The 27,773-nt window shown below is 42.2% G+C and overlaps 1 protein-coding gene and 1 long non-coding RNA gene across 3 annotated transcripts in view; both read right to left on the bottom strand.

The window, feature by feature from the left end:
* LOC306973284 overlaps positions 1–27,773 on the bottom strand; it is a 547,876-nt gene that overhangs the window by 73,961 nt on the left and 446,142 nt on the right. The window lies entirely within an intron of this gene.
* nr2f6a (nuclear receptor subfamily 2, group F, member 6a) lies at positions 110–23,528 on the bottom strand. Of its 2 annotated transcripts, none has more exons than XM_079568630.1 (5): positions 23,245–23,528; positions 20,630–20,724; positions 7,789–8,117; positions 5,187–5,433; positions 110–956 (listed from the first exon to the last, which is right to left on the bottom strand). In XM_079568630.1, exons 1-5 carry the CDS (start codon positions 23,511–23,513, stop codon positions 682–684), a joined length of 1,215 nt encoding a protein of 404 aa, XP_079424756.1. In that variant the 5' UTR covers positions 23,514–23,528; the 3' UTR covers positions 110–681. The 2 variants fall into 2 exon arrangements, with proteins under 2 accessions (XP_079424756.1, XP_079424757.1); XM_079568631.1 differs by having other exon boundaries at positions 7,789–8,114.

Here is a 27,773-nt window from a genome sequence, read left to right as displayed (position 1 = left end):
AGGCAGGTCGTGTCTCTGACCTGGCATCCCTTCTAAAAATCGGTGTCCTTTTCCAAACTGGCAACGCTTCCAAGTCGTTTCTGGACAAAATTGGTTCGTTTTTTTTTCCCTTGTATGAAGATGGAGAGAAATGGCTACAGGTTTGTACCTCGGACCTTTTGAACCCAGGGCCTGTACAGTTTTTAATTTGTGTCGCAACTAAGACCTGGAAACCTTTTGGAGTCTTCTTCCAACCTGGCAACGCACCAAGCCCCGTTTCTGAGCCACAGATGGACAAAATTGGTACGTTTTTCAAATGAAGATAGAGGGAAATGGCTACCGTATTGTACCTAGGACCTCTTGCGCCTAGGGCCAGTTCAGGGTTCATTTTGTGTCGCAACCTGGCAACCTTTTGGAGTCCAAACTTCCAAACTGGCAACGCGCCAAGACCTGTTTCTTGGCCACAGATGGACAAAACGGTGAAGTATTTGTAAGGAGATGGAGAGTTTGACACGGGGCCAGCAGAAAGAACTCCCAAAGAGCTTGAAAAAAGTTCAGCCCTCGCGACTCGGACATGGCAACGCCCCCGGTTTCTCTTCAGATCTGGCAACCCCTCCCCGCCACAGGTGGACGAAAATGTCTTCAGTTTTTCTTCTTTTTTTTTTGGTTCGGAGGGGGTGGCGGGAGGGGAGGCGAAAGGGGTTACTGTCCGGCTGAGTAGGGCCAGCTGATGGAGCTCCCGGAGAGCTGCATGTCGCGGATGAGCGTCTCGATGGGCGTCTTCCCGACCAGGCGCATGAAGAAGAGCTGCGAGATGAGGCTGGCGGGCACGGCGCGCAGGGCGGGCAGGCGCAGCAGCAGGCGGCCGAAGCGCTGCGGCTGGCTCGGGTACTGCATGCGCTCGTACTCGGTCAGAGCCACCTGGGCCTTCTCCTGCAGGGACTCCACGTGCACCGGGTCCGTGAGGCCACACGCGTCTGAAAGAGGAGAGCCAACAGTTCATCAGCCATTCAGGTCATTTGATTGTTTTTAAGGTGAAACCAAATACAAATTTCCATCTCGACGAACTATAAAGCTTTCATATTCGTTGTATCATGCTTTGTTTTGGCTTAGCCTCGATATATTGGTTGTACAACTTATAATGATGTGTGTGTTTAGAAAAGTGTAAAGAGATGTCCACAGCTAAAACAATGGGTTTCAACTGGTGGATTAGGACCTAAAAGTGGGTCATGGGACCACCAGTGTTGGGGAGAATACTTTGTGTTACGGTACAGAATACTGAACACTTGCCTAAACATGTACTTTGTAACGTATTCTGTTGCTTTGTCCAATCAGAGCACTGTATTCTGAATACTTACTGTCATAAAATACTTTCACATGTATTTGCTTTATGGCTATGTACAAATGTGGTGTAGCTCAAAAACATGAATTAAATTGCATGTATTATAAAGCACTTTGCAATGACAGCAGAGATGACTTCACTTTTCTTACTATTTAAAATGCGTATTCTAAATACATGGATTCCGTTACTACCCAACAAGCCTTACCATTTCAATATTTCTTTTCTGAAAAAAAATAATAATAATCATAAGTTTGTACAAAATACTGCTATCAAGTTGTTTAGCGTATATAGGGCTTCTTCTATAGATACAGACGGCATCTCGTCATAGAAGGGGGCGTGGCTTCACCGAGGGGGAAAATAGAATCTTTAGAGAAACACAATTTTTCCCTCTTTTTTGCCATTTTCTGGTGGAATATCAACTTATTTATCACATACAAATAAAGTCAAGTGTAAATCGGGCCCATATGGATATTTTCTTACAGCAGATTGTTCAGTAGATGTGAAAAAACGGCAGTTGTAGCAAGCGCTAGCTAACCGTTAGCATTAGCCCGATGCTAACATGTAGCATCAAGTTAGCATTCTCCGTTATTTATGTATTTATGGGCTGTTGAACCACTTTGCTCCTCCCCATGTCTTTGTATCATTATTTAGTAGAAACTATGTTCATATTTCAGCGTTTGTTTCAGTAGTTTTTGAATAATTAGAGAAAATTTACATTTTTTCAAAATTGTTTTCCCCCTTAACTGTTTTCAAAAATGACCATATATGGGCGATTCCAGAGATGCCGTCTGTATCTATAATTATCTTTGAGAAAATTGCACTATTTTACAATTTATTACATACTAAATTCTTCTCATCTCGTCTCTAATGTGATGTATGGGTCCTGAAGTCATGAAACCAGCTGAGGAACCACTGAAAGAAGCCAGTGGTGACTTCGAAGCTGGAATAGCTTTAAGTGAATTAATCCAAAATCATGTACAGTATGAAGTGAAGACAGTAAGGAGTGAGAGACTGGGCTGGATTTCAGATTGGCTCAGAGAGTCCTCTGCTGGCAGCCATAGGAATGACATGCGATCAAACTGTGAACAAGCTTTCTAACTTTGCTAGGAAATTGACTGCGCCGTGATGAACACACTGAGCGCAGAGCTGCCCAGAACGAGTCCGGAGGTGATTGAACAGTTTAACACTTTACTCCCCACTGTAACCCAGCGCATTTTCTCCAGTTTGGCTTTACCCAAATCTAAAAGCTTCTTGGCCAGTGTAGTGCCTCATTGGAAAGCTAAAACTTTTATCACGTTTTTTGAAGCATTTTTTTGTAGTGTTTTCATCTTTTTCATCTTCTTTTGTTGTGTTTTCGTAGTTTTTGTTTGTGTTTTTTGTTGTTTTCTTGTTTTCATCCATTTTCCACCCCATTTTTGTCATGTTTTTTTTTTAATTAATTTTGTAGGATTGTAGCTTTGGGCTGATTTCCATCCGTCGTCCCCCTTGTGCACTCTCAAACGCACCCTCATTCATCCTGGCCTATTGTACATGTTTTAAGTGGTAGGGGAAACCAAAGTACCCGGAAGAAAACCTACGCGGACACGGGGAGAACACGCTCCACACAGAAAGGCCCCGTCCGGGTGGGAACCGAACCCAGGACCTTCTGTGAAGCACGAGCGCTGACCACGGTTACTCTTTCATCACTCTTAAGTCATGTTTTCATCTTTTTTTACCACTTTTTTTGTTGTGTTTTTGTAGTTTTTGTCTCTTTTCCTTAGTTGCTGTTTTTTTTAAACGCTTTTTTGTTGTGTTTTTGTCTGTTTTATCACATTTTTGTTCATCCTTTTCAAGAAGCTTTTAGATTTGGGTAATGCCGAGCTGGAGAAAATGTGCTCTGTTCGGGTGGGGGGTGAAGAGGTTAAGGCAGTTTCATGGTCCGTCTGTTGCAAAACATAATCCAGGAAGTACCGAGCCCTTCAGCAACAAACAACAAACAAACCAAAAAGTCCAAAATATTACTCCATGTTGTCTTCCAAAGCTTAAAATATGAATTGTATTTGTTTGACAATTTCTAAACCTCCGGGAAACACTTCATGGTCAGACCCACTCTATGTTTTCCAGTGTTTTCGGTCTCGGCGCTGCCTGAAGTCAACACTGAGCCGGCGTTACTCACCAGTGTGGGCCGGTTATGTAAACGGTCGTGACGGAAACCATCACCGGCTCAACTATTTCTGTCAAGCTCACACACATTTTTTTTTTTACAAGATTATCCAACGATAAATGGTCTTGAGGAGTTGCAGGTTAACTCCCGCGCAGGCCTCGCGTTCCTCCTCGGGACATTCCCTTAAAGATGCCAGAAGATGGAGCCAAAATGGACCAACGCCGCGCTAATGGTCCAGTGCCGTTTTGCTCTGACCCGCTTTCCTCAGCAACACTGAGACACTGACCCCGGTTTGTCCCAGATTTCACACATGAGAGAGAATCCGACCATTGATTTCCCAACGCTTTGTTTGGGTGCGCAATTAACTGCTAATAAAGTAGGCAACTCCGCGACATCATTACGGGCGCTTTGGTAAATGGCGGCGTGAACGGGCTCGGGCAGAAAACTGGGTGTTCAGGGGAGCGAGTCGTTTGTGGAGTTTCGCGGTTAATGTATTCTCTATAACGAGGACAAAACAGCCCACAATTCTGTTTTATCTTCCTCTGTGTCGGAATGTTCAACGACTTCAGCTTTGTAATAAGCAGATGAAGGACAAGTGCGATTTAAGGATGCACCAAATGCGAACCGCAAGTGGGGCTGGGCCTTAATGACAAACATGAATATCTCAATACTTTGGGGAAGTTTCTCGACAGCGGTGATGAAGCAATATTTTTGCAAACCATGAGAAATAAGTAAAAATGTGCTGCAAACATATCTTCTTTTACATTGTTTTGTTGATCAAAAAGACATTTTCCCCGATTTTTTTCTAAATATTCCCCACTGTATTGCGATACATAGTTTCCAATGCGATACACCAGGGGTCTCCATGTAAACTTCGTTGGGGGACAAAATATATCAGCGTTGTGTTGTCGGGGTCCAGAAACAAAAGCTCCAGTAAAATATGCTTTGATTGTGAAAATACTATTGAGGAAACTTTTTTCAATAAATGAGTAATAATGAGCCTGACTGTAACCTGGGCTTACACTTGTATTGCACTTAACAAGTCTCTGCTTCACTGTAGTCATTATTCATTCACTCAGCACGTGGTGGTGGCAAGCTACTACTGTAGCCACAGCCGCCCAGGGGCAGACGTTTCATTTACCACGTGATTATAATGTGTTGTTTATATCCTGATCTCTTATTATGTCAGCGTCCTCTGCTGGACACATGTGGAATTCATTGATTTCTATGTTTAAGCTGCCCCCTAGTGGCTGGAGTGAGCATTCTGGATATAAAAAAAATCCATAAAAATCAATAACTTCACACAGGAATGGGCTTTTTTTAAACACTCATGAATTTGTGCTCTACAAGTCAGGGGGCAGATTATAACATCACGCGGGCCGGATTTGGCCCATGGGCCGACTGTTGGAGACCCCTGCGATACATGTATCACATTAAAGAAGTATTGCGATGTATTGCAAAATGATATTTTGTCCCAGTAATTATCGTGACAGCCATAATTTTGATCAAATTAAGCTTTTACTATAAGCTGTATGTTTTCTATGTTTTCATTAAAAAAATGATTGAACCAAAGGTCAAGATCCCTCTCTCGGAGTAAAAACATTATTGTTGTTTTGCACATATTGCCCAGCCCTAGTTTAGCGTTTAACAGGAATATTTGAATAGTTGAAGTCTGTGAGGGAAGCCTGCTGTATCTTCCTCCTCACACGTGCGGCCTCTTACCGGGGGAGAAGAGCGCGATGGCTTTGAGGCAGCTGTACTCCGCAGAGTCCACCTGTAGCCGGGTCAGCTTGTCCACCTGGTCCTGGAACACTCGCACCTGGTCCATGAAGGAGACCACTCGCTCCGCAGACATGGGGGACGAGTGGAAGCCGGCGGCGGCTAACAGCGGCGCCATGTGCAGGGGCAGGGCCGACTGAGCTGCGTTCAGGATAAACAGTTCACTCCAGCTCAGACGCAGCAGAGACACCTGCGGACACAGCAGTCCATCGGTTACATGGGATACTACACGCCATATATATGTTCAAACGTTTGCTTTAGATTACTGATGTACATACCAGTTATTTGATGTTTTCATCCATTTTATGTATAAAAATGCCCAAAATATGTTCGCCGTCATAATCTACATATTAAATATCGGCAGATTTAAATGTATAGCTTTATTTATGGTTGTTTAGTTGTTAATTAGCTATTAATGAGTGGAAACAAATCTGCAAAGATTATAATTGCCTTATGTTTAAAACTCAATAAATCAGGCAGGAATTAGACAATGAAAACATTCAAATGTTCAGTCCTAGACTGGAAAGTGTGGAGTCTGAAGGAGCGACTGAGATGTTGTTACAAAAGTGAAAACCTCATTTTCAGTTTTGTAATGCATGTCTCCTGTCTTTAGCTGCGGCTGTCTCCCATTAAGGAAATGTCTTTTGTGTTATACACAGGCACTAAATGTGTTCTGAATGGATGGAATGGATGGAAAATTCTGAATGGATAAGCGTGGGAAAACAGCTCGCTAGCAACAAAACGTCATAAAATATGTATCGTTAATGGTAAGTTTAGTCTTTTGGGAGGAAACTATAATAAATTATAATTCTATAATTAGAATATCATGAAAAAGTGCATTCACTTCTGTTATTTAACTTAAACTGTGAAACTAATATATGATGGACCAATACATGCAAGGTGAGATATGTCGCCTTTATTTGTTATCATTTTGATTATTATTATTATTAAGATTTTTTTTGAATATTTTAAAAATGGACTGTAGGCCACAATCATCAAAATGAAAACAAACAAAGGCTTATGTCACTTTGCATGTGATGAGTCTGTATCACATATTAGTTTCACATTTTAAGTTGAAATAAAATAACTTCTTGATGATATTCTCATTATTTGACGAGCACCTGTACAGTGCTTTTATACCTTCATCAGACCCAAAGCGCTTTACAGCAAGGAACCACTCACCCATTCATACACCAGTGGAGGCAAGGAGGGTGTAGTGTCTTGCCCAAGGACACAGCAACAGTGAGCACCTTAAGGACGCGGAATTCAAACCCCGGACCTTCCGTTCATGGGACAAGCTGCTAAACCAACTGCACCACCAATGGTACTAAGAAGAACCATCAGGACTTCATCCAGTCAAAGCTTGGGCTAACGTGAATCAGCTCTGAACTTTATTACCTGGTGTAAACTAGTAATAAACCAACACTGATATGGTACTAAACCAAAAGAAGGACAAAAAACAAGAGGAGCCTGTGCACCAACTGAAGCAGCTTGAAAAACACTCAGAATTGAGAGACCAGGGATCTTCAGTGCCCCCTAGGCCTTACACTACAGCAGCACACATTTCATTATTGATAAAACCACCAAACGCAAGCGAAACACAAGTAGAAACACAACTGGACTTTCTCCACAGGCCATTGTACTGCCTTACCCTGAAAATACTGAAGGAGATTAAACATACCACGTATATTAGGGCTGCTCCATTATTGAAAAAATAATAATCACGATTATTTTTGTCATAAGTGAAATCACGATTATTCAAACGATTATTTGTTGCCTTTAAAAAAAAGTCTATCTTTATTTTATTTATTTATTAATCAAAACACTATGATGATATTTTATGTTTTCTGGACAGTCATAAAAGTACAAATGATTTCAAGTGCGCCTCGATTAAAGAGAGGTCCCTGTTTCACACCTGCCCCCTGCTGGCCAGCCCTCACACCTGCGCAAGTAAACTGAGCAGCGCGGCCTGATGACATCATCACACAGCGCCGTTTGTTTTTATGTCAGAACAAAAAAGCATGAGTCATGGCACGTGAAAAGCGAAGGGAAAATAATCCCAGCGCCGTGAAATAGCGCAAGTCTGCTTTGCAAAAAAATAAAAAATAAATAAATAAATAAAATAAAAATAATAATAAATAAAATAAAATTAACCAAAAAAATAAATAAATAAATAAATAAAAAACAAATGTGGACAAAAAAAAATGTGAAAAAAAATTATCATAGATTTTTTGCGATTATGCTAATTTTGTAATTGTTTACTGTTGTAATCGAAATCGTAATCAAATTTCGATGAATTGCACAGCCCTAACGTATATATATATAAGGATTAGCTTAATATAAATATCTAAGGTTGACTGGAAAATGGGAGCCTCTCATTCTCATGTAAACTCCCAAAGCCACTGCATTGTTCTCGCTCCGTTAGGAAATGCTGACAGTGAACAGCACAATCGAGCTTCCTTTTTGCAACAACAATGATCCAAATGAGCGACTGTATATGTGGCTCTAAAAACGGTCACAGAAAAGGGGGCGGCAAAGGTCCCACCTGGTCGGAGACGGGCAGCTCGGGGAAGTAGGGGATGTTCCTGGCCCACTCCACGATGCTGAAGAGGAGGCGCGCGGCCAGCTCGCAGATGTTGTCTATCCCCATGGCGTTGTCGGGCCCGGTCTGCTGGCCGTACTGGTGCCCGTATCTGCTGTTGGGGTACGGCTCGGCCCGCAGGAGCTGAGAGATGAGCTCGGAGACGGGCTGGCCCCCGCCGCCCCCGCCGTTGTTGTTATTGTAGAACTCGCCTCCCAGACCGCTGGCGCCCCCTATCGGAGTGATGGAGGGACTGAGGCTGGCCTGAGTGGGGATGCGGCCGCGTTGGACTGCTGTGGTTAAGGTTGGGGGCACAGGGGAAGGACAGGGGGAGGAGGGGGGAGAGGACAGAGGGAGGAACAAGTTAAAAATGGAGTTCGAGCAGAGATTTGTTTTGTTCCAATGTGGCTGCGTCAGAAACCATCAAATTATAGCCTCTAAGTAACACTAACACTAACACTAGCAACTAATCCTTAACCTTTCATGGGGTCAACTGTTTGATCTCTTAGTTTGGCACAGTGGATTCTGGGATGGCACATTGCTCCTAATCACCGGCTAGTTAGCACCAGTCATCCCTATGCTTAAGTGGCTATGATAGTTAGCATTTAGGCTTCTTTTCCTAACTCCTTCCTAACGGACAGCCCAATTCGGACGCTTCTTATCATGGCGGGTGCTGACAAACATCCGGTTTGGCGTCAAACGTCTTACCAATCTGCTCGATTCAACAGGTCTATGCGCCTCAGGGTTTTAAAATGAACAAATCCTGCTTAATTGTGGCTCATAAACCTGCTTCTCTGTACTGACTGTATGTGAATGGGAACATTTCAAAATGAAAGGCTACTCTTTTAAGCATCTCTTATGTTGCTTTGAGTGCCCCACTGTGAGATTAGGGGGAACTGATCATGGTAAACAAGACACCATTTTTTTTTAAATGGCACTCTATAGAATCGATGATTCCCTGAATAACAGATTTTGAGTCATGAGAACGGACCCGGTGATGCTTAGGGCACTTCCATGCTCTATCCATTACGCAAAACAATCCTGGAGATACTGATGAGCAGGGCTGAACTATATGACAAAGAAAAGTTGTTCTCATAATTTTCTATTCAATTTAAATTATTCATAATAAAATAAATATAGCTCATGATTCATGAACTTAGACACCCCCTCCTGGAACCGCCACCTTAACGTGGTAGAGGGGTTAGAGCGCCCGAATGATCTTAGGAGCTCTGTTGTCGGGGGCTTTGTGCCCCTGGTAGGGTCTCCCTGGGCAAACAGGTCCTAGGTGACGGGTCAGACAAAGAGCGGTTCAGAAGCCCCTTATGAGAGACCAACAGGCCCGGTTAATCGTGAGGCCGTCCTCCCGTGGACCCACCACCTGCAGGAGGAGCCGTAAGGGGCTGGTGCATTGTGATTTGGGCAGCTCCAACAGCTGCCCCCACGACCCGGAAACCGACTAGTGGAAGAAGATGGATGGATGAACTTAGACACCTGACCACAGTAGGGATTGTGATTTTGATTATATTGCGATTCATTGCCCAGCCCATGAAGTGACTTCTTTTAGTGCTGTCCCTGCACCGACAAGCATACCTGCTTTCAATCCATTGTTTTGATACCATACTGGTGGCTAGTAGTTCTAGGGCTTTAAATGTTGTTATTCAACAAAAATGCCAGGTGTAAGGTGTCTTTAAAAAGCCAAAATAAAGCATCTTATAGATAGACCCTCTACAGACCACAAAAGGATGAGCTCGGTCCTGTGGAATAATCACTACAATCTATTTGAGTCCATTTTGATTATCCAATTTAAAGATTAATATTCTATTCATTCGGAAAGCCAGAGACAAAATCCTCCTTTGGGCAGAACGTAATGCTTTCCCAATGACAATCACCCCGAGAACTTCCTCCCTCTCCGCGTTCTGAACCCTTGAAACGCCCTTGAAACAAAGAAAGGCTTCGCACATGAAGCCTTTCGAAGAATTACCCGCGACGAATAGCATTACAGACCGACGACTGGGGGCCGATATATTCATTCGAGAGGCCATGAATTGAAACGCCGCCGCGTCTGGCCAGATAATTCGCCCTTGAGGAAGAAGAGGAGAGAAAGAGCGCAGGCCATTATCAGGAATGCAGCTCCGAATCTCCCCGTGACCTCTGACCTTTCAGCCTGTGGAGGAGGCGGTCTGACCGGGCGGCTGGTCTTCGGGGAGCTGTAGCGTTCCCCCCCATTAGAATGCTCCGCGGTGATAATGGAGGACGAAGACGGGCAAACGGCCATAAATCAGCGAGCGCTCGGAGCGGGGAGATAACGCGGGTTTAGGGGAAAGGTGCAAAGGGGTCGTAAAGAGTTTGCATTGTGGGATGGATCGTGTGGACGAAAAAAGAAGGTCCACAATATAAACCATTTGTGTGGTCGTATTTAGCTCATAATAATAAAAATACGAACAACTTGCCAACCTTATAGAGCTCTGTGATTTCAATCTTGATTTTGAATTCACGATGTGTATCGCGGTTCAAATGCATCGCGATAGAGTGCCCATAATACAAGTTATATTCTGAATTTTAAGGGGAGACACTACAGCAGGGGTGTCCAAACTTTTTTCATGGGGGGCCGTATACTGAAGCGTACACAGGGTGAAGGGCCATAGATCGGTGGTTAGTGCCGCAAAACCTTTGACTAGCAGAGGTTTAAATTGCGCCCCACACCTTTATTTCTGCTCAAAACCTTCATGCCAGCTCTGTCTCACAGTAAAAGGTTAGTTGTTTGGTTAGAATTGTGTAGAATTATTTCATTTCAAATAAAAAGGACTATCTCTGATGATGTGTCAGTTTTCAGGTTTTGGGCCAAATTGGTCTCTGAACATACAAGCTTTCACCCAGAAACAGAAAATATACCTAATCTTCACAATAACATGTTTAAATATTGCGCTAATTCAATGTTCCCCCATAGACTTACATGGGAGAATGCAATTTCAAGGGCCTTTTTCTCAAAACACATTTTTCTGTCATTGTGGCGACACTATGTCCACGTCAGTCGGACCTAAAGACTTCAAATTTTCCAGCCTTGGACTGAACAATATTTGGAAGATTTTTTCAGAGGGATTTTTTATTATTTAATCCCTTAAACCCCATTTATTGAGTTTTGAATGTCAAAAAATAAGGTGAAAATTAAATTTTTACACATTTTTCTACTAAAAAACAGCTTATTTTAAAACTAAACAAGAAATCCTAAATCCCCTCTGAGAAAGTCTTGGTAACTCATTTATCAATAAAATGAAACCATACATTTGAATGTAGCTCTATCAATTATTCAGGTTTCGTCGCTGAAAAGATGGGAAATTTGGTGCATTTTTAGGCATAAAACACCTTGTTCTTATATGAAAAGAGAAAATGACAGAAAACCTGCAGTGTATTTTTTTCTCACATTTATGCCAGTGATCGACAGCAGCAGTTTCAAATTGATATCTGTAAATAAACATTTTTTTCCCTATTCACCTGAAAGGATCTCACAGGTGCACAAAATGGAGCTTCTATTATGCTGAATAAGCTCAGTGCACAATGTAAGCCTTTTATTGCAGTAATTCAAGAGCGTGTTGTGAGAAGTTCTGAATAAAAACAAAGGTTAGTCAAGCATATTTACGTATCGCGATACAGGAGCCTCGATACGATACGTGTATTGCCTCGTATCCCACAACGATATATTGCCAATACGTTATATTGAGCTCAGCCCTACTGGATAAGACAGTGTATATTACTGTGTGTATTACTATACCAAAGTAAAACTGCTGTGTAATCAATGTGTGAAGGTCCTCCCAATCAAAACTTGATCATTGACAATAGAACGTCTGTGCACGTTCTTTTATTAGCCAATAAACGTGGTACATGCAGGGCGCACATTTTATTGTAGTTTTATCATAAGGCGATTACAGTGGACTCTTCTCTAGACAAATATGGAACGGCTGAGCACGTGAACGATCCCAGGAGAGGAAATACAACATGTTTAAGGACAGGAGTTGAGAGGAGATGAAAGGAATTTGTTTAACCCCTTGACTCCCACCTGAACCGAGCACATTTTCTCCAGTTTGGCTTTACCCCGATCCAAAAGCTTCTGGGAAAAAAGGTGTGAAAATAGCGACAGAACTGAGACGAAAACAATGACGAAGATGTGACAAAAAAGTGTGAAAACTTTGACAAAAAAATGACAAAAATGTGACAAAAAAATGACAATAATGTGACAAAAATGTGACAAAAAATGACAAAAATGTGACAAAAAATGACAAAAATGTGACAATAATGTGACAAAAATGTGACAAAACATGACAAAAAAATGGCAGAAAAGTGACAAAACATGACAAAAAAATGACAAAACATGTGACAAAAAATTTTAAAAAAAAAGAACAAAAAAAAAAAGACAAAAAAAGTTACAAAATGAGTTGAATCCCCCCCACAAAAAAAAAAGATGGGAAAAAATTTTATGACGTGAGGAAAAGGATCCATTTAGATGAGTTTTGTAGATCTTAGCATTATCTCATTATATTCTCTAGCATTATGTTGCTAACTAGCCTGTCCACTTTAGCTAGGCTACCGATTGTACAGCTTTGGGAGAACCCTCGCTGACAGTTGCAATGATCCAGGACGTTTGATGGGATGATGTGCGGATGTGAGGACCGTACAGCACTAGCTCAGGCAGCAGTGGCGCAGATGGTAGAGCGGGTAGAGCTCCCACACGTGCACACTGTGGTTGTGTCCTCTGGTAAACGGGTGTGTGAAGGAGAGAGTGAATGGGGGACCGGTTCCTTGCTGTGAAGAACTTTGAGTGCCTTATGGAGGTGGAAAAGCGCTGTATAAGTTGAGAGCATTTATCATGACCAAGCTATATTGCGAGGGGAACGTCACTCATTCAGTGAGACCTCAGTGGAGCACTGCTGCTGGTGCTCCTGTGCTCATCAAACACGCTGCAAAAAGTCATTTACTGGATTAGTTTAGAAGTCTCAATTTGAGCATAATAATCCTAATTTTTGTTATTTTGACTAGTTGAGATGTAGGCATTTGACCTTGATTATTTCACTTGCTCTGAGATGTTTCTGACTCGTTTCAATACATTTCGCCGTTATTTCAAGTAAGTTTCTCTGCCAATGGGGAAAGAAAAATGGTCTTGTCCCACTGGCAGTTTTGCTTTCTTATTTCAAGCGATATTTACCACAGAACCAGTCTGAAATGTCATCAAACTAGCAAAATAATCAGATCAGGAAAAAGGTCTAAATGAGTGAAAACCCCTCAAAACAAGATGCATTTCCTCAATTAAAGTCATTTAAGCCAATGCTTGATATTTACTTTTTGAAGTGCAATAAGTTGCATTTCCAGATCATTTGTCTGACAGTTCACACAGGTTCATTCCTAAAAACGGGCTCTGAGGGCATTTAATGGAACCATATGTCTGGTCTTAATATCAAAGAATAAAGCTTTGTTCTGGTTCTGTTGACACCAAACAAATCATCCCCTTCTTAAAGGTTCAAAAAGTGTGTCATGATTATCTTTGCACTTTCGTTTTATTGTCAGAAATAAGATTTTCCTCACCATTGTCTTCACCAAACTTGTTCTGATCCTGTCGCGCAGGTTAGCATGTTAGCATGTTTGCCAGTGGCTAACTTTGAAACTAGCTTCCCCTTTCCACTGCAGCAGATCGATGACAGTTTGTGCCCTTTGCTGGCGTTTTGCACAGCTACATTTAACGACATCTTAAAGGGGCTAGATGCAAGTTTGTGATTTTATGCTCACTACTGCCATCTCAGGCCTTATGCGTAACTGCAGCTTCTACATTAAGCTCGTGCATGACGGCACTTCAGACCCGAATCAACACCTTTTGGAGTGACAGTGCAGGATTTTAGAGGCAGTTGAATAGGTCTGAGTTCATTCTACACATTAGGACGGGGTAGGCAACATTATTTTGATCCGATAATGAGAAGTATGTTATGAATCCGGATTTATTATGTGATGTCCAGAATGTGCACCTTCAACCTTATGCAAGCGCAACACAAGAATGTTATGAACTAATGACTTTACTGTTTGGGATTTGCTAAGAGGAGCCATTTGTTGATTTCATTTGCTACTAAGGCAATTCCTCAGTCTGGAATTGCCGCATAGATCTCATGGTTAAAGCCAAATTATACATTAAAAATATTGTGCCGTGAGCAGTAGTTTAAGTTGTGTAAGTCTGAAAGGAGGGGGAGGGCCTTATAAGTTATAACTAACTTCTTCCTACTCCCTTTGAGCAGCAGTAAACTCTTATGTTGTGAATAATTCTGTATGTTATATGTATACTATACCTGTATGCATCGGATGCTCAAATAAACAAACTAAAACTAAAAACTAAAACAGGCCCGGGAGCCAAATCTGGCCCTCTAGCACAGAACCTCTGGCCCCCAAGATGGTTTTGAGAAATATTATTGTGCAAATAAGAGATCAAATACCTGTTAAAGTACTCGTAAAATGTGAGCAAGAGTGTCAGTATTTTAAAAATGTCCTGTCAGAACATCCCGCTTGGTCATATATAAGGATGAACAGTGATTCTCTACTGGTGGGTCGGGACCCAATAGTGGGTCACGGAACCATTTTCAGTGGGTCGCGAGACTATAGGGAACTTTTTTTCAATATATTCCATCTGAAACTGCATGGAAACACTAGCTGTGTCTGTTAAAATGAAAGTTATTGGGTAATTTTGATCATAATTTCAGTCTTAAAGGGATATCTACTGCTTGCGTGGAAAATCCAATATTTTATACGCTATATGACAAATGACAGTTATATTTGGGTCCTCGGCTTGTCATCCGAGGGTAAAGGTGGGTCCCAAAGCCACTTGGGAACCACTGATGTAAAACATTGGCAGAAAATAGTTCTTTACTTTAGGCTACAATGTTGAGGTTCGGCCCTTGGGTGTTTTGGCGATGATGAAAATGGGCCGTCCACGACGCAAACTTGCCAACCCCTGCATTAGGACATGGCTGGAACATGTAGGGGGAGAAAAATACATCATTTTAACATTTTTAAATTTTAACTCCACATAGTCCCTTTAAAGGCTCTGTTCCTTCAGTATTTTGTAAATTCATGCAGCTACACAGCAGGCTAGCTGTTGTTAGCATTACTGTTGTTAGCTAAAGCTCCACTTAGCTCCCTTAAAGTTGTGAAATGTGCTTATAAACTCATCCCCATGACGGAATGTGTTAGGAACAATTTGAGTAGTTTAAAACAAAATGAGGTACTGGGTGTTCCACTTTTACATTTTGCAACAAAAAGAGCTGTGGCTTTGGTTTCCCAATAAAGTATTTGTAAAAAAATAAGCATAGGATCATAAAAATGACCACTGAATGAACAAACAAAACAATTTGTGCAATCACAGCTTTTTATTATTGTCTTTTTTTTTTTGTAATTGTGTTTTGGTAATTCCATTCTGTACATTCCCCTACACTGCAAAAAGTGGATTCTAAGCAAGTAAAAAATGTCTTACTTTAAGAAATAAGTTCTTATTTTTTCCCTAAAAAGTAATAATGTTTTGCCGAGCAAAGTTTTCTTGAGAAAAAAAATCTTACATTTTGCTCAAAAATGTGTGTAATTTAGAAAATTTTGCTTAAATCAAGCAACATTTAAGTAAAATACCCCCAAATTTTTCACTAAATAAGAATGTTTTCCTTAAATTATTCCAGTTTCTGAGGACATTTTGCTTAATTTTAGCCATTTATTTGCTTAAACTTAGTGTTTCTTTCTTGTTTTATGATAAGAAAAAATATTCTAGAAATAAGAATTCTTAAATGCTGACCCCATTGGCAGAATTTTTCCTTAAAACAAGACAAAATGTCTTATTTTAAGATTTTTGTTCCTTGTTTTTAGGAGGGTACTTTTTGCAGTGTAAAGAGTAGTAAACCAAAAAGGCAATACTCAACAGGTGGAATATCATTCAAAATATTTCACTTCTTCTATTGTTTTTTTCATTTATTTATTTTGTATTTATTTGTTTGACATACAGAAGCACTAGAATGTTTTCCCCCCATTTATCCCCCATTCAGTCTATGACCCCTCCCCAGCGTGCTGTCTTAATGCCTTAACCACTTCCCTGTCATTTGTCTCCGATAGATTTGTATTGATTGCCGGCTTACACGGCTCGGCTCGAACCCCCCCCCGTATTGGCGCGTGGCAGATCGACGGCAGATGTTTTCTCCTGCTCTAACCCGGTTTATAGGGCGCAGAGCCACAGGTGTCTGAGCCGTGGATTCTCCCTCTGCCTGTCACCGCCGGAGCCTCTGACTCACTGACGACTGCAGACAGTGTATTAACGCACTAATACACGGCACTGATCTGACACACATGACTGGCTTAGGCGAGATAGGGCCGCGGCGGTTTGTCAGCCCATTGGTCTTATCGGGTCCCTGTATACACTGGGGAGGGATTTGAGTGATAAGGAAAAAATACACTTAAGGGTCCTGCGTTGTGCTTTATTTGGGCTTTGGAAGCAAACTCCGGACACTAAAGCTTTTGTATGAGGACAGAAATATGTCTAGAAGGTCCAGTGCATCATGGACCCTTATCCCGTGTGGCCTCCTGACGATACGAACACACATGTTATGGTTTCTTTCATAAATGCACATCTACAAATTATTAATGACAACACAATGTACAAGCATGCAAAATGCAAAAAGGTCATTTTGAACGCTTGATGTGTCAGTGCCTTCGAGGTCCCCCGTCAGGCCCTGGACCTAAAAAGTCCACGTGTTCATTGAGCTTTTCTTTTTTTTTTTTTATCATTACCACGAATATACAGTATGCATGAACTGTTTTTTAAAAGGTCCTATATCATGCAAAATCGACTTTTTAGAGCTTTTAGCCATGTTGTTCTGCTATTTCCTTATCAAAAACACCCCCAGTGGTTTGTGGCTTCATTCACGCAGCTCTCAGTAATCCTCCTGAATCCTGCTCTCTGAGGCTCCACCCTCTCCTGGTGAACGACTGAGTGTTCAGTTGTGTCGTAACAGCGGAACGGAAGTGCTCGACGTCTGTAATGTAATGTCATAATTCTATGCTTACGGCCTGATTTTAATTTGTAAAACAGCTTTTTCATTATTTCTGTCGAAAGAGAGATGCAAAGAGAAGGGGGAAAAAAGAAAAAAAAGAATAAAAAAAAAAAAAGGATGTGTCTGAGGTGCTTCCAGGTCAGCTGTGGCCAAAACAAACACATCCCTGAGCGTCTGAACAGATCAGTCATGTTTGCGCTGCAGCTGAAGATGGAGCTCGTTTTAACTGGACACACCTGTTCTTTATTCTTAACTAACGATCATGTCACGGAGAAAAAGAAGCGCGTTTGGCTACGGAGTTTATTCAACCTTTTTCAAGGAGTGGCCACTCGTCTAGCGTTTTTTTTCTCCGGGATTCTGCGACTATCAGCCAAAATATTGTTTTTCTGTGACTGTCTCTGATGGATGTTTGGTGAACCTTCGCCAGAATCAAAGTGGATTAACTTTTATAACCAACGCGAGTCCCATAATGTAAACAGCGATGGACCAGAGCGGTGAGTCAGTCCAAACGCGTGTAAGCTTGTGTGTTAGCATATTAGCATGTGTGTTAGCATATTAGCATGTGTGTTAGCATATTAACTTGTGTGTGTTAGCCATTTATGAAGCTGTGTTGCAGATGTCAACTCCGTATAACTGCATCGTGAAGTAACTTCACTTATTGTTGTTTATTTATATTACGGTAAAGTTGTATGCGCGGAGAGAGGGGGCGGAGTTAACTGAATCGAAGCGTTGTGTCTTCCGGGTTTGAAAAATACCTCCAGAAAACACTTATATTTATCACAAAAATGAGTGCTCCATAATGGTAGAGGTACAATATATCATATAAATGCCTATACTTAACTTTGGAATGGCTAAAATAGCATGATATAGCTCCTTTAAAGTTTAAACGGCAAACCGGAGAGACTGACATAACCCGGTACATGCTACATTTTTGACACATTTTTGCCCGCCATGCTCTATGTAAACACAGAAAAAGATGGCCGACTGACCAGTGGACACATTTGATGATGGAAAAAGTCTCTCTTCAGTATAGTATTGTTGGGAGTGCATGAGCTATTGTGTAACATGCGCAGAGCTGTTATGTAAAGCAGGGAGCACTTTGACACAAATTTTCAGCACGATTTCACAGATTTTCCTGAAAATCTGGGATATCCGGGCTCTTTTTAAAGCTCTAATCCTCCTCTTTCCAAAGCATGAGAAAGTCACTATCACATTTTGTTCCATTAACGTCGGCGTTGAGATAATATCGGCCACATTTTGTGCCGATATTCCTCCAGTTGTCTATATTGGCCATTATCGGTCAGGCCCTTATCTGAAGAAATGACCTGATAAGCGGGTCATTTATTTCCGCAGTGCATTTCCAGTGTTTTCACTTTGAAACACAGTAGAAACACCGGGGAGTGACACGCAGCATTGAAGGCTGCATGTTTTGAAAGCCGGAGAGTGAAACACACTGACATTGTTTCGTGGAAGAGCTACAGGTGATCAAGAATAGAGGTCGACCAATATATAAGGCCATGGCCGATTTTTGGGGAATTCATTGCAGTGTTAATTTTGTCGACTAAAAAAACACCACTCCACTGCGCGTCGTGGTGTTCTTGACTCCGCGTCGTGCATTATAACCGTCTAATGCACGGCTCCGAGTTGTTTAATCCGCTTATACCAGGGTCCCACAAACGTAACATTTATAAATATTTGTTTCATTTACTAAAGTCACTAAATCTGCCAGACTACGGGACTATTTTGTGTGGGTTATTAGCCGGTCACTGAAGGCTGGTCTCAGAGCGAGTCATTCTCCGCAGCTATTACGAGGATCTCAGTCAGGCTCAACGACACAACATCAGCACAGAATCACAACACAACAGGACTAACCCGGAAACACTTTTCCCTGGAAGTAAACACCGATATGCGGCACTCGTGGGCAGGAGTTATTTCACTTTTACGCTGTTTAACCTGAAGCTAGCTAGCTAGCTCAACCAGCTCAACTGTTTATGGAAACAGCTGCGGTGGAGTCGCTCACACCTGGGCCCCCCCAACTCAAACTTTTATGTTTGACTTTACTAATCCAGACAAATATGTTTAAATGCAGGATCATTTTATGTACGCCTGAAAATGATGAATAGCCTTAACCGTTTTCAATAGAAATGTAAAGCTCATATGTTATTAACAGTAGCTAACCTAGCTGCTCACTCTCCTCTACAAACATTTATCAAACATTTTGTTTTGGCCAAAAACGTTGAAATTAAACAAAATCCATCTCATACGTTCCTGTCAGTCACTAATTACGCCTTTATCTGATTCAGCTGTGTCATGCGTTGCTATGGCGACGCCACAGCGGAGTGATATCCCAGTGATTTAACTACCGGACTACGTGTGCGGTTATACCAAAATAATGCACCAGCCAATCAGAATCCAGTATTCACCCAGACCATGGTATATTTAGTCTTACGACTGACGACTAAAATTGGACTAAAACTAAATTAAAAGTTTTTCATGAGACTAAAACTATGACTAAAATGTCCAGATATTTTAGTCGACTAAAATAAGACTAAATAAAAATGAAAGGGAGAGACTAAAATCATCCAAACTTCTGACCGTCTGAAAGAGCCTCAGATCATGTAAATTCTCTGCCAAAGGATCAGCTCTGAGCTTTGTTCATGTGGAGCAGCTCCATGAAGCAGAGGAACAAGATTAAATATGATTATAATGAATATTATAAAAGCAAAGCCGACTAAATTAGTCTTAAATTTAGTCGACTAAATTGACATGCAATTTTAGTCGACTAAAACTAGACTAAAATTGAAAAGATTTTTTTGACTAAATCTCGACTAAAATTAAACTACATTTTAGTCAAAAGACTAAAACTAAAACTAAATTAAAATATGTTGTCAAAATTAACACTGATTCATTGGCCAATGCCGATATGCACAGCTGATATCTTTGGCCGATTTTTTCGAATGTCTGGTCTATAATCCTGTAAAAACATAAATACTTGGCCACTCCAGCAGTGGCCGATTATATTTTATTACTTTAGGTGATTCAATCCTTGTTTCTGTCCCAGCTTTGATTAGTTGCTGTTAGCATTAGCATACTGTTGCTAGCCGCGACATTTTGAGCCGCAATAAGAAATACAATTGCAGAGTTTAAAACTAACCCCGGGATTGAATTCTCCATGTTCTGTGCTTCAAAATGACATCCAGCAGGTCCATATCCACTGAGGTTTAGTGAAACTTTTCATTATATATATTTAACAGGTAATTTTGAGAACAGAGAACTTTCGGTCCCGGACATAATCATTTCATTTATTAATTTATTTGAATGGGACAGTAATGAACAGACAACTAGTGCTGCAAATATGCCGGATTTAGCTCAAGGCTAATTTCCATCCGCAGTCGGCATATCAACTTTTATCGGAGCAAGATTGGCCAATAGCCGATATTATAAAAGCCCCAATTATCAGCCGATACATCGGTCGACCTAGTCTGTCCATGTGAGCTCTGTTAAGGCAGTTGACCAACTTTCCTTCAGTTCCATCCCTCCACTTTAACCGAGTAAAGGACTTGGAGCAGGTTTTTATTTTGCAGAGCTCGGAACATTCGTCCGCTTTCGGCCCGACCCACAAAGCGCTCCAGCGTGACACATGAAAAGGCCCAAAATAACCGAACGTGCCCTGACGCCTGATGGTGAAAGCGATGCTCCGTCACCGCGTCCATCGCTAGCGTCTGTTTAGCGTTGAGTAAAGTTACCTTCTTTGCGCATGCCCACGCGGAAGCACTTCTTGAGCCGGCAGTACTGGCACTGGTTCCTGTGGTGCTGGTCGATCTGGCATTCTCGATTTGACCTGAAGAGTGAAAAAAAAAACGCTTGTCATCTTGAAATCACTACAAAACTTTGAGAAAACAAATGTTCAACACACAAGAATGTTTTTTATTTTATTTCTTTGAATCATCATTTCACGGTTTTAGCAACACACTTTTGAACCACTTTATTTTTGAGTGTCAGCCGCCAAAATGGGGGTGGGGGGTGGGGGGGGGGGGAATTAACAAAATCTTTTAGCATTCAGGACCTCTCCAAATGTACTTGAGAGTGTTTTAGACCGATGAAGCTTCAAATTAGCTCCGGCAACCTTCAACCGCGCAATTTAACGCAATGCGAGGCTATGAATTTTGATGATAATTACGGCAAAACACTCGAGCCTCGTGGAGATTTCTCGAGTGCGGGATTGGAATCGTTTGTGGAAGTGCTTGAGAGAGGCCGCGCTGCTTCAATATTGCATCGGGCGACCTGTACATTTGCCATTAAGCTGCGGGCAAAGTCACATTTCCAGACAACAGATGGTTCTATAGATGGAGCAATTTGAACTGCACTCCTTTCAGGGTGCTACATAAGCACTGGCTGTCGTGTGTGACTGCCCTTTCATGTGTTACTATAATACATTGTTATAACATGTGGGATGGGCAAGCATTTAAAGCCACGCTGCGGAATATTCCGGGTCATATGTTACAAGAGAGTGAGTGAACTGCAGCTGAACATGCTGGCGATACCATATGTGTGAAATCAACAATGCTATTATTGCCCTGGGGTATGAAGCATTAGTGTAACATTTCACGTTTCAAATGAGTTTAAAAATGAGACTTAATGTTAGTCAAAGCAAAGGCAGGGATCTAGACCTTTTATTTGTTTTGGGTATAGGCTATTGCACCAATACAAATGATCGTCATGAAATGATATTCTAATGACTGATATTCAATTATATGATTTGTTTTGTAAATTAAAGTTGTGTCATATGGTTTTATAATAATGATGTGGGGGAGAAGGGCTGCACGTAGGCCTGGCATGATGACAAAATCTGGAGTTTGATATATTGAGGCGGGAAAATATAGCGATAAACGATATTATCGAAGACCTTTTGATGCCACAGAAACTAACTCTGAAGCTTAAAAATGAGAGAAAATCTGTTTGAACAGAACTTAATCGTAAAATATCTCACAATAAATATGAATACATTGTAAAATAACTTACTTCTGGTAAAAAAAAAGTAAGTATTACATTAGACAAAAGGGGAAAAAGTGCAAGGTATTGTTTATCTGTCATTTACTGAACAATAAGTCGATGTAGTTAATATTGTGACAGCCCAGCTAAATGATGAGACATTTTTGCAATAACATATTTCACTAAACCATTTCAATAAAGTATGTTATTAAAGCCACACCGCGTAACATTTCACACAGTAAATAGAATAAAATACAAGCACTTATTTCATTATAATTGTTTTTGTTGAAAAATGGCTAAAAAGAAATCAACAAACAAAGGTGTGTTTGAGTGTTTTCAGCTCTCCTCAGACCTGACTGTAACTGTACAGGGAGCGGGACGTCTCCAGCTCGTCTCCATGGAGATGTCGACAAAAGGCAAATATGAGAATCAGATAAGTTAGGTCCTTATCCAAACCCATTCTTTGATCACGCACTGCGGCGATGGCACTTTCTGTGTGGAGCTGCTCATTAGGAGCAGGTTCTGTATTGGCAACAGTAGAATCCAAATGTAAACAAAAGTCCTGCCCTCTGGGTAGGGCTGCAACTGACCATTATTTTGGTAATCGATTAATCTATTGATTATTTTTCCGACTAATCGCTTAGCTGTGACTGTTGTATGAAAATTGTATTTTTTCATTTCTTTTTAATCACATCAACCTAAAGTGGCGCCACTTGAGGACATGTTGAGTAAACTTAAAGTGAGCGTTTTTGGAGGCTCTTTGTGCCAACTCTGTTTTCTGATTGGATGAGACACAGACAGATATTAATCAAATGTTCAATGTACAAAACACTACACACTTTAAAAACAAAGTAGGTTTCCATCAAAAATAAAACATGTTTTGCTCTATTTAAGTCTGTCTAGAAAACGATGAATCGATTACTAAAATATTGTCAAATATTTCAATAATCAATTAGTTGATTCTGCCCTATATCTGGGTAACACTTTATAAGAACTACACCTTATTCACTCTTAATAAACACTTAATTCATCATGAACAATTCATTAGTTAAGTGTGACTAACACTTAACATCTACTTAACTACTACAGTTAATAATGAATAGTTCTTCACATACTTGACTGATTCATTAAGTATTCAGTGTTAGTCACACTTCACTAATATATTGTTCATGATGAATTAAGTGTTAATTCATCATTTATTAAGGCTAAATAAGGTGTAGTTATATATAAAGTATTAAAATTGCGGTGTGAATATTGCAGATGGCCCTAAAGAGAGAGATCGCGATGTCAAGGCAAATCTACCGAGGCGATGTTGTTTTTTTCATGTATGTGCAGGCTCTCAGTCGTCCGGCTTCTTGTTCTGAATTACCTGCAGGTGTAGTTGAGGTTCCGGCGCACGCTCCTCTTGAAGAAGCTCTTGCAGCCCTCGCACGTGAACACGCCGTAGTGCTTGCCGCTGGACTTGTCCCCGCACACCACGCAGTCCACCACGCACGCCTTGTCGTCCTCGCCGGCCTCCATGTCGCTGCCCGCGGCCTGCGGAGAGCCGTCCTCCTCCTCCCCCCTCAGGTAACCCTTCTCCCCCAAGCCGTTGGTGCCCCCGTTTGGATCTCCCCAGCCCCCACTCACCATGGCCATTTCTTGGTTACCCCACCAAAGAGTAAAAAAAAACGCACGCTCACCCCAAAAGTAACCGGTTCAGGGGGACATTTAGAGGGGACGGGCGGGCTTTGGAAAAAAACGTCAGTGGTCAAAGTGCATGACCACAGTGTTGTCTGGGGGTAATCCGAAAGCCGAAACCCAAAAAAAATGTGTTCCTATAAAAGATGCCCTTTCTCTCAGACGCAGGAGCCGGAAACTTACCAAAAAATATCCCCGAGCTAAAACAAGCAGATGCCAAAATAAGGGGGGAGCAAAAAAACAAAAAAACAAAACAAAAACGCGTTTGAAGTGAGGCGTAAAGAACACAGCTCCTCCCCCTCCTCCACTCTGACCTGGAAACAGTCGTGTGAGCGTAGCAACTTTCTTTCTTTCTTTTCTTTCTTTCTTTCTTTCTGCTACAAAATATCCAGCAGCGATGCCCCGTTGTATCTTTTAAAGCGAGGGGCCAAAAATCCCCATCGTAGGCGGTTTCTGGACGAGGTACTCGGCTCGTTATCCGGGGGGGGCCAGCAGCTCCTGAGGTGGTCCCGAGTGCTCTCCAGAAGCTATAGGTTAGCAGCCCCTGGCTTCGTGTCAGGCAAACCTTTAAACAGAGAGACAAACAAGACCGTGTTATTACGAGGCGACTACACCGCGTGCGGCGACTATTACGCGTGTAAACATTAAAAGAACGCGCGATTACAGCCTCAGATCATTTCCCTGTTTCGCCAATCGGTCATCTCGTGGCTGCGCGGACGTCAATGGCTGAAAAAACGGACTTCTGTAGCTCGCCAGGTTAGCTAGCCCGTGCCCCGTGCATCGACAATAACCCTGCGTAAAGTAACTTAGACGCCAAAAAAAAACGTGCTCATGTTCGGTGTGTGAAAACGGCACGCTTACCGATGCGCGTTCCTCCCCGCGTCGGGACGCCTTAAATCCTCCGATCTCCTCTCCGTCCACGGGGGCTGTCTCTCGGCTGTGATAATCCTCTCATCGTGCCCAGCCGCATCGCTCCCCTTCGAACCACAATAAAAAAGCCGCCCAAGCGCGCTGCGATCAAAACGAATCTATCGCGGGGGCTTGAACCGTGGCTTCCGTTCCGTGCGTAACACAACAACAAAAAAAGAAGAGTAATTGGGCGCACACACACACACACACACACACACGCGCGCAGTCCGGCAGCGAAGCGCAGACGTGGACAGACAAGCCCTCTCTCTCTCTCTCTCTCTCTCTGTGTGTCTCTCTCTCCCGGTCCTGCGTCTCGGGGAAGGCAGAAATCTCGATAACCGTCCGCGTCCCGCACAGCCACCGCGCGGTACGGACTCGGAGCACGGGGTTCCCGGTGAAAGCGTGTGCGTTTTCAGTCCTCCATGGCTCCCCACACACGCACACACGCGCACACACACACACACACTGGCTTCCCCCTCCCCGAGCCTTTTGTCAATGTTTGCCCACAGAGAACTAATGACTAGCGGCCTCTTTAGCGTTAGCGGTGCGCGTTTTTTTGTTTTTTTTGGCCCGTCCGCGCGTCCTCCCTCCTCCCCGAGTGTGAATAGCCGTCTGTGGACTCTCTCGCTCGCTCTCTTCAGATCCGGGTGACGATGGGGGGTGGGAAAGTCAAATCACATTACAAGAGGTTGATGTTTAGTTCCAAGCATCCCCCCCCCACCCCACCCCACCCCTCCTCGGGCGTTTTTTTGTGTGTGTGTGTGTAGGGCCCAGAGCCGGTGCTGGCCCTTCAGGGGCCCTAAGCAAAAATCCACATAGGAGGTCCTATAGTACGCATCCCATGGTTATTCGACGAAGAGTGAATCCATTTACGAACAAAAACGGTTCCCCTGTGCAGTAGTGCAGGGCAGAGGTGGAACATAGTGACCTCAATGCAGGTACCGCCCCTCAGTGTGAGAACCACTAACCACTAAGCCACTGTGAGACTGGGATTTAGGACCACTATAGTCTATTTCCCAACTTTTTAAAGTGGTATATGGCAAATGGTCCGATTCTCTCATCTCTGGTCCCTGACCCACAGTTTGGGAACCGCTGATATAAAACCCAATTTGTTTTAGACTCTGGTTCCATTCAGAGAACCAGAGTTACTGTAAGTAACTGCGCGCATGAGAAACGTGTGGATTCAACTCATTAGCAACGCGTTGATTAGTCAGTGTAACAACAGCGTAGTTTGACTGAGATGCGGGGCCCTTGTGGCTGCAGGGGCCCTTGTGGCTGCAGGGGCCCTTGTGGCTTCAGGGGCCCTATGCAACTTGCATAGTTTGCCTATAGGAAAAACCGGCTCTGGTAGGGCCGTTTCTAAGTTCGTGGGGGCCCCGTTGCGATTTGCTGTTTGGGGGGCACTCGGCCGATACCGTAATGTAGATTTACCGCTAACCTCCGGACACGGCACTGTCAATCGTACAGAGTTCTTACCGAGGCGTAACCGAGCACAATTTCTCCAGTTTTACTCAAATCTAAAAGCTTATTGACGAAAGAGCTCGGCCGTCATTTGAAAGCCAAAACCTGCAAAACTGATCGGAACTTTTTTTGTCGCTGCGTGTTTATCTCATCCTTGAGGCGTCTTTGTTGTGTTATGACACTTTTTGTCGCACAGTTTCTCCATCATATTTTTGTTGCTTTTATGTTGCTTTTTTATTATCTTTTTTTTTTATTCACTTTTTATTGTGTTACTGTTGCTTTTCGGGCCCGTTTTTTTCTCTCTTTTGACGCTTTTGTGCTGCCGCGATATTTTGACGCTTTGAAGCTTGTACATGTGGGTAAAAAAATGAGCTCCGCTAAGGTGGGGGTTAAGAGATTAAGATAGTTTTTCTTTTTCTTTTTTTTTATGGAGGGCGACATAGGCTATTAAAGTGGAACGAAACATTCTCCGAGGTTCATTTAGCAGGTTTTAACCTCTTAACCCCCACCTTACAGGAATAGGCCACCATTTTTACATACTGAGATCTGTTCATACCTGAGCTTAGACGAGTTCATGTGTACCTGTTTGATCTTCAGTCACGTAAACACAGCACAGACGGCGTTAGCATTTAGCCTCTCCTCCTCTATAGCTACAAACGAAGTCAAGATAGAAGCTACCGAGCTCTTCCACGTTTTCCTTACTTCAATATGGTTACGTGAAGTATTACACTATAAAGTCTAGTTACACAAAATTAAACAATTTGGATTTTCTAAGCCGATAAAAATTGGAACTATATTGTAAGGCGTGATATTACCAGGAGTACTTCGGCGTCCGCACAGCTAAGTGGATATCGAAGTACTCCTGATATTATTGCGCCTTACAATATAGTTCCCCTTTGAACTCGTCTAAGCTAAGGTAAGAACATGTCTCAGTATGTAAAAACAACGGTTTATTCCTTTAACTGAGCACATTTTCTCCAGTTCGGCTTTACCCAAATTTGTATAAAAAAGTGTCAAAATAGCAACAAAACCTAGACTTACACAAGGATGAAAACACAACAGAATAGCAACAACAAAAGTTACAAAAACAAAACAAAAATGTGGCAAAGAATTGAGGCTAAATACATATTTTTTACGCGTCAAAATGAAGATTTGTTTCTTAAAGGAACAGGCCACCATTTTTCCATACAGAGATATGTTCTTACCTGAGCTTAGACGAGTTGATACGTACCTGTCTGGTCTTTGTGTGTGACCGTGGAAGAGAGCATGGTAGCTTCCAACTTCACCCCCGTTTGGAGCCATAGGAATACATTGGGAAAGGCGAAATCCCAAATGCTAACAGCATCTTTGGTCTTTGTGCGTGACTGAGCGCACGCACAAAGACCAGACAGGTACGCATCAACTTGTCTAATCTCAGGTAAAAACATATCTCAGTATGTAAAAACGGTGGCCTGTTCCTTTTAAGACTTACTCACAGAGGCATGAGTTACTTCTTTTGTATTACTTCTACTACTCTTACCGAGAGTACAGATACTCACTTTTAATATTACTCCGCAACTAACTAATTCAACATTTCATACAGCCCCTCTTTCATTGTTTAGAATCAACAGAAAGCACTTTTGGTATTGCTGGCGTGTTTTTTTGCATGTTGTATGTTGCTCTCGTGATGATGCAAACCTGGAATGTTATGAGGAGCCATAGATTCCCACACTTAAGGGTCCCCGTACGTGCAATTGACAGTCTTCTTAGCTCCGTAGAACAGCCCCTGCCTGTGTGTGCGCTCGCGTTAGCCAAAGGGGAGATGTGTGTGTGCGTGTGTGTGTGTGTGTGCGCGTGTGTGTGTGTGTG

Source organism: Gobius niger (genome assembly GCF_951799975.1).
Source record: "Gobius niger genome assembly, chromosome: 13".
NCBI classification, from domain to species: Eukaryota; Metazoa; Chordata; class Actinopteri; order Gobiiformes; family Gobiidae; genus Gobius; species Gobius niger.
The sequence above is the reverse complement of the archived record's forward strand: the minus strand, read 5'-3'. Positions and strand labels throughout refer to the sequence as shown.

Excerpts from the sequence above, each read along its gene's own strand:
- nr2f6a (XM_079568630.1), bottom strand. The coding sequence starts at position 23,513 with ATGGCCATGGTGAGTGGGGGCTGGGGAGATCCAAACGGGGGCACCAAC. Across the intron at positions 8,118-20,629 it reads CGTGGGCATGCGCAAAGAAG|CAGTCCAACGCGGCCGCATC; the intron begins GTAACTTTACTC and ends CCTTAACCACAG. Across the intron at positions 5,434-7,788 it reads AGCTGCCCGTCTCCGACCAG|GTGTCTCTGCTGCGTCTGAG; the intron begins GTGGGACCTTTG and ends CTGTGTCCGCAG.